Source organism: Ammodytes marinus (genome assembly GCF_949987685.1).
Source record: "Ammodytes marinus genome assembly, chromosome: 7".
NCBI classification, from domain to species: Eukaryota; Metazoa; Chordata; class Actinopteri; order Uranoscopiformes; family Ammodytidae; genus Ammodytes; species Ammodytes marinus.
Genome location: NC_137211.1, coordinates 536,587 through 544,086, shown reverse-complemented (window position 1 = coordinate 544,086; position 7,500 = coordinate 536,587). Strand labels below are relative to the sequence as shown.

At 39.1% G+C, this 7,500-nt stretch overlaps 1 protein-coding gene across 1 annotated transcript in view; it reads left to right on the top strand.

Moving 5' to 3' along the window:
- The first annotated feature begins 3,043 nt into the window (after positions 1–3,043).
- Positions 3,044–7,500, top strand: part of hdac6 (histone deacetylase 6) — a 28,949-nt gene continuing 24,492 nt past the window's right edge. Inside the window, 4 exon segments of the mRNA XM_080030999.1 lie at positions 3,044–3,121; positions 4,102–4,169; positions 5,393–5,500; positions 6,928–7,004. Of these exon segments, the coding sequence (XP_079887125.1) occupies positions 4,104–4,169; positions 5,393–5,500; positions 6,928–7,004 (251 nt within the window). The 5' untranslated portion in view covers positions 3,044–3,121; positions 4,102–4,103.

Sequence of the window (7,500 nt, the reverse complement as noted above, 5' to 3'; positions counted from 1 at the left end):
TAGATAGATAGATAGATAGATAGATAGATAGATAGATAGATAGATAGATAGATAGATAGATAGATAGATAGATAGATAGATAGATAGATAGATAGATAGGGAGGGAGGGAGGTAGAGAGACAGGTAACACACAGACACACAGACAGACAGACAGAGTGTAGATAGACAGACAGACAGACAGACACACACACACACACACAGACACACACACACACACACACACACACAGACAGACAGACAGACACACACACACACACACAGACACACACACACACACACACACACACACAGACAGACAGACAGACAGACAGACAGACAGACAGACAGACAGACAGACAGACAGACAGACAGACAGACAGACAGACAGACAGACAGACAGACAGACAGACAGACAGACAGACAGACAGACAGAGTGTAGATAGACAGTTTACTTGTAATTAGACAAACAGAAAGAACAAAACATCCTGATGTGACTTTGTGTTAGCGAGCTCATCGATCAATCCAGGAAAGACTCTGACATCATCTTTATCCATTTATCCCCTAGAGGACTACACTACCCAGAATGCCACAGCTCAAAGATGGCTGCCTTCACACAAAATCTCACCCTGCGTTCCAAATCACATACTTTTTACTACACTACATACTAAAGTACAGAAGAGTTTTAGTCTTTTTACTACACTACATACTAAAGTACAGAAGAGTTTTAGTCTTTTTACTACACTACATACTAAAGTACAGAAGAGTTTTAGGGCCACAGACAGGAGGGAGAAAAAAATCATATACGGAATTTTTTTTTATCATTATGTCGAGAAATGTCAAGAATAAAGACAAATACTCCGAAATGCTATTTATGTGTTTTCAGCACACTACAATTGACGTGCATGTATTGGGACATCCTAAATCTTTTTCTGGCGTACTAAATAGTAGGGAAGTATGGAGATTGGAACGCAGGGCTAGCCTGGAAATCCAGACCTGCCGCTGGTTGATTTAAATTTGCTCAGCCAGTAAAGATATATAATTATTCAAAAGTTTTTCTCATTCATTTCAATGAGGTCCGTCCATTTTGATTTCTTCGTCCCTGAAAAAAACAACTGTGTTCTGAAATTATAACCCTGCTGCACTTTGGTAACAACACAGCCCTATGTGACGTCCCACTATTTTAATATAGTTTTTCTTAATGCCTTTGTCATGGGTATACGCTCACCCAGGAACAACAGCTGGCGTGGTAAAAACACTACCGCTTTTGTCCAAAAGGGGGCGCTAGAATTAATACAAACTGATTTGGTGTGAAGTGAACGCAGCCTAACTTTAGCTATGGAGACACACTAATTAAAACACTACACTATGAAACACACAGACCATAATAATCAATAGCCGATCAGCGAATAGATAGGACTCTTATTTTGAAGGGGAACTTTTATTGTTATCAAACACTACGCGCAGCTAAAGGATCAAAACGTTCAAATGTTTTTATGTTATTCTACGCGGTGCCATTTTATATCTCTGTATTATTCTACTGTTGTTTTTATATATTTTTATCATCGTTGTTTGTGTGTGTGTGTGTGTGAGAGAGAGTGTGTGAGCGTGTGTGAGAGAGAGTGAGTGCGTGCGTGCGTGCGTGCGTGCGTGCGTGTGTGTGTGAGTGAGTGAGTGAGTGTGAGTGAGTGTGTGTGAGAGTGAGTGAGTGTGTGTTTGCGTGCGTGCATGAGTGAGTGACTGTGAGAGTGTGTGTGTGTGAGTGAGTGTGTGTGTGTGTGTGTGTGTGTGTGTCTGTCTGTGAGAGTGTGTGAGTTTTTTTCCAAACCTTTTAAATGTTTTATGTTATTGTCCTCTGTACCATTTTATATCTGTATTATCCTACTGTTGGTTTTATATATTTTTTATCATCGGTTCGTGTGTGTGTGTGTGTGTGTGTGTGAGCGTGTGTGTGTGTGTGTGTGTGTGTGTGAGTGAGTGTGTGTGTTTGTGAGTGAGTGCGTGAGTGTGTGAGTGAGTGAGTGAGTGAGTGAATGAGTGCGTGCGAGTGTGTGTGTGTGTGTGTGAGAGCGTGTGAGTTTTTTTCCAAACCTTTTAAATGTTTTTATGTCACTGTCCTCTGCACCATTTTATATCTGTATTATCCTACTGTTGGTTTATATTTTATATCATCTGTTCATTTACACGTTGTATCAATACCTGATGTTGAATAAAACATTTTAAACATTTTAAACTGATTGTCTGTGACTTGTGGAGATTGAATTATATCATTTTGGTCTGGTGGGCTTAAAGCCCTACTTCACCGGTGGGAATATGAAGGTGTATTGAACTCTGAGATCCTATGTAGTATAAATGTGCAAAACATTTTAGAAATTGGTTCATCCTAGCCTGAGAAAAGGCTGAAGGAGTGTTGAGTGAAAATGTAGGGTTAGGATTAACAGGACAGCTGGGCCAAGGGAAGACTGAGGGAAGAAAAACCTCATTCATTATATTATAATAGTTATTTTATAATGATAGAACCCTGGTTTCATATGGGTGAAGTATTCCTTTAAATGTAGTCAGTGATTTTGGAGAAAGCTTTTTGTAGAAATCAGTGAATAGTTTTAGGTTGTGTGTGTATTTATGGATATGAATGTTGGCAAGAATAAAAATAAAATTGATGATAAAATAATAGTTAACCTCCTTCTATCTAAAATCAACTATAATATGTCTTCTTGGATTAAATAAAACATCAGAATTGAAGGTTTGAAGGCAAGGCAAGTTTATTATTTCTAGAGCACAATTCAGACACAAGGCCGTTCAAAGTGCTTTACAGGGGCAAGAAATACATCAAGATTAAAATACATTAAGTATAGAAACACAATTCCACTACACACAGAGCAGTGTCATGCATATTCCAACACAAATCAGCAGGATATCAATGTCATTTTTAAGCTTAAAAATATATAATCTGTGTTAGATTTCAGATGAGGGTTTTCTCATGGACATATAAAGAAAGGTTTTTCTTTTGCCAATGGTACGTCATCGTGCCGCGCCCACGCCCAGCTGGTTGACGTCATCGGTATGTGACAGACAGTTGTGTTTTTCATTTCGCGGCGAGAAGAAGAAAAAAAAGGAACATAAGAAACATAAACAGGAAGCGCCGGTGAGTTAAAATGTTTCAGTTTCTACAATAAACTGTTTATAATGTATAAATGTGATGTTATAAAGGGTTTTACTGTTATAAACTGGTACAGATAAAAGGCTACAAGTCTAATAACAGCTGTGGTCAATGGTTCTTTTCGCTATCAGCCGTTTTACTGATAGTTTAAAGGTGTAGTCAGTGATTCTGGAGAACGCTTGTTGTCAAAATCACTTTTTTTGTCAAAATCAGTGAATATCTCCTCATGATCCACTACCTGTCTGTACTGTGTGTGAGCTGAAAACAATGTATAATCCAGGGTTAATACTCAGCCTAGGCTCTGGTAAACTGGCATGTAAACAAAGGGTATGTAAACAAAGCGGCCACCGTAGCTAGCAACATGCCCGAAACATTTACCCCAAAAATATAGGCTAGTTAGTAATTTAGTGAACAAAATATCACAACAGAGCAAGGCAAGATACATTGAAAGAGCAAAGATGTTAACCCTTAATAGAATAAAGATTTCTGGACAATTAATATTTATTTTTTCATACATTGTAGTGAGTGACTTAAAGGTCAGCGATTCTGGAGAATACATACCAGTTTACAGAGCCTAGGCTGTGTATTATCACTGGATTTATTTCCAGCTCACACACAGTACAGACAGGTAGTGGATCATGAGGAGATATTCACTGATTTTAACAACAAGCGATCTCCAGAATCACTGACTACACAATTTTAAAATATTTTACAAAAGAAAACTTATACGCCTACAATGGCGGAGCAGGTAAAAATCCTTCCCAATGTCTGTTTTGATGGTTTTTATCATGTTTTATCAGACTTATGGATCTGAGATGATGCTAGATAACTCGCTGCTTGAAGACCGCAGTGCATCAATGTGGTGACGTAGGGACAAGCGAGGGAACTGCTAACTGCAGTCACTGACAGGAAGTTAGCTAAAAGAACCATTCCGCTTACAGCTCCTTTAAATTATCTTTTCCCAGAGATGAAACCTGGATCAGACCCTCCAGGAATCAAGTCAGTGAGGAAATCACCTCGTCTTTCTCCTCAGGTAAGACATACAGGCAGAGAGAGAGACAGACAGACAGACAGACAGACAGACAGACAGACAGACAGACAGACAGGCAGACAGACAGACAGGCAGACAGGCAGACAGGCAGACAGAGAGACAGACAGACAGACAGACAGACAGACAGACAGACAGACAGACAGGCAGACAGAGAGACAGACAGACAGAGAGACAGGCAGACAGACAGACAGACAGGCAGACAGGCAGACAGACAGACAGACAGACAGACAGGCAGACAGGCAGACAGGCAGACAGAGAGACAGACAGACAGACAGACAGACAGGCAGACAGACAGACAGACAGACAGGCAGACAGACAGGCAGACAGACAGACAGACAGACAGACAGACAGACAGGTAGGCAGGTAGGCAGGCAGACAGACACAGACAGACAAATAGAAAGACAGACACACACACACACACACACACACACACACACACACACAGTCACATTCTGTACAGACACACACACACACACACACAGGTTATTAATGATTGCATAAAACAATGTTTCATCTGAGACGTTGTTGAATATTGACTGTGACTGTTTCCATGTCGGAGTGTGTTGTTAATGTTTCTGTGTGAGTGAGTGAATATGTGTGTGTGTGTGTGTGTGTGCGCGCTTGGTTGTCAGTGTGTGTGTGTTTGTTTCTAAAGTGTGTGTATGTGTGTGTGTGTGTGTGCGCTTGATTGTCAGTGTGTGTTTGCTTGGTTGTCAGTGTGTGTGTGTGTGTTTCTGTAGATTGTTTACTTATTCTTTTATAAATGTTTAACAGAGTGAAATAGATAAAACATCTGTGGACTCAGAGACTGATTCATTCTTAAGGACAGAGTCGCTTCAGAGGAGAGACTGTGTTTTAACTGAATGTTGTTTCATTCAATAATAGCGATTTTACTTTTTTAAATTTTTTATTTAAAAGTGCGTTGGTAGATTTACATACCGGACAATATGGTGTTTTCCTTACTGGGAGTGTTTTTAACCTAAATGTGTGTGTGTATTTGTGTGTGTGTCTGTCTGTGTTTCTGTGTGTGTGTGTGTGTGTCTGTCTGTGTTTCTGTGTGTGTGTGTGTGTCTGTCTGTCTGTCTGTGTTTCTGTGTGTGTGTGTGTGTGTGTGTGTGTGTCTGTCTGTCTGTCTTTCTGTCTGTGTTTCTGTGTGTGTGTGTGTGTGTGTGTGCCTGTCCGTCTGTCTGTCTGTCTGTGTACAGAGTGACAGTAAAGGGAAGGAGGGAGGAAGTCTTCAGGAGGCAAAGAGGAGAGGAAAGATGGAGAGAAACCAGGAAGAGGACGAGATCAACCACAGACTGAAGACCCTGGTGAGACTCACACTTCTAACATTATATAACACAGCGTTTCATTCATAATTATTAAGTATTTCTATATTTTTATATATTTAAATGTTTGCGCTGATAGGTATTAGGGCTGTAATGATATGTGTATCGAATAGAGAATTTTTTTTTTTTTTTTTGCTTTATTTTTCAACAGTATTATTTCGTTAGAGAAGAGAGAAATGTTATATATTTGGTTATTTATTTATTCATGTCACTTATATTGTTACAAACACTGGTGAGACTCACGGGAAGCTATCTGTGTCACATTTAGAATTTTATTTTCGGAGCGATAACTCTCAGCTCATTAAAGCAACAATGTGTAACTTTTACATCTTTCATTAAGCTCCATATTCCATACTACATATTCCAAATAACCGTTTCATTCATAATAATTAAGTATCTCTATATTTTTATATATTTAAATGTTTGCGCTGATAGGTATTAGGGCTGTAATGATATGTGTATCGAACAGAGAATTTTTTCTTTTTTTCTTTTTTAATTTTTCTTTTTTCAACAGTATTATTTTTTTAGAGAAGAGAGAAATGTTATATATTTGGTTATTTATTTATTCATGTCACTTATATTGTTACAGACACTGGTGAGACTCACGGGAAGCTATCTGTGTCTATAGGGATTCACATTTAACATTTTATTTTCGGAGCAATTACTCTCCGCTCATTAAAGCAACAATGTGTAACTTTTATATCTTTCATTAAGCTCCATATTCCATTAAAGCTGGGGTGGAGAATTTGGGCAGAAAATAGCAGTTGGGATAGAGATTTGAACAGTTGACAGTCCCAACAGCCAATAAGAACAGAGAATCGGATTTTTTTAATTTATTTTTTTTAATCGGAGCCTCGCTCTGATTGGTCAAAGTGTACCGCTCATGTTAATTTTGACCAATCAGAAATCACATCCCCCAGCTTTAAAGCAACAATGTGTAACTTTCACATCTTTCATTAAGCTCCATATTCCATACTACATATTCCAAATAACCGTTTCATTCATAATAATTAAGTATCTCTATATTTTTTAATTATTATGTATGTTTGCACTGATAGGAATGCATCCGAATCCATTGTACATGTGCAGTGACATTTAAGATTATTTTATTCTTCCATTTTAATGACATAAAATTATTTTTTTTCATGACTAAAACGAGATGTTTACAAGCTATGAATAGATCTTTAATATCTACATCGTATAACTTTTGTGTGTGTGTGTGTGTGTGTGTGTGTGTGTGTGTGTGTGTGTGTGTGTGTGTGTGTGTGTGTGTGTGTGTGTGTGTGTGTGTGTGTGTGTGTGTGTGTGTGTGTGTGTGTGTGTGTGTGTGTGTGTGTGTGTGTGTGTGTGTGTCTCTGTCTCTGTGTGTGTGTGTGTGTGTGTGTGTGTGTGTGTGTGTGTGTGTGTAGGATCTCTCAGCAGCCAGTGGAACAGGTCTGGTTTACTCTGAGATCTTCACTCGTCATAAGAATCTTTGGGACTCCAGGTAAAAACTGCTCACCTGTTTAAAGGTGCAGTCAGTGATTCTGGAGAACGCTTGTTGTCAAAATCACTTTCTATCAAAATCAGTGAATATCTCCTCATGAATGTAAACAAAGGGGCCACAGTAGCAATATACCAGTTTACAGAGCCTAGGCTGTGTATTAACACTGGATTATTTTCCAGTGCACACACAGTACAGACAGGTAGAAGATCATGAGGAGATATTCACTGAATTTTTACAAAAATTGATTTTGACAACAAGCGTTTTCCAGAATCACTGACTCCACCCTCAATGATTATAGTTAAACTGTTAGACCCCCCCCCTCCCCTCATAGAGTCTCAGTCCTCTTCACAGCAGACCCGGGTTAGAATCTAGCCCGGGTCGTTCTCTGCATGTCATTCCCCTCTCTGTCTGTCTGTCTGTCTGTCTGTCTGTCTGTCTGTCTGTCTGTCTGTCTGTCTGTCTGTCCTCTTCACAGCAGACCCGGGTTAGAATCCAG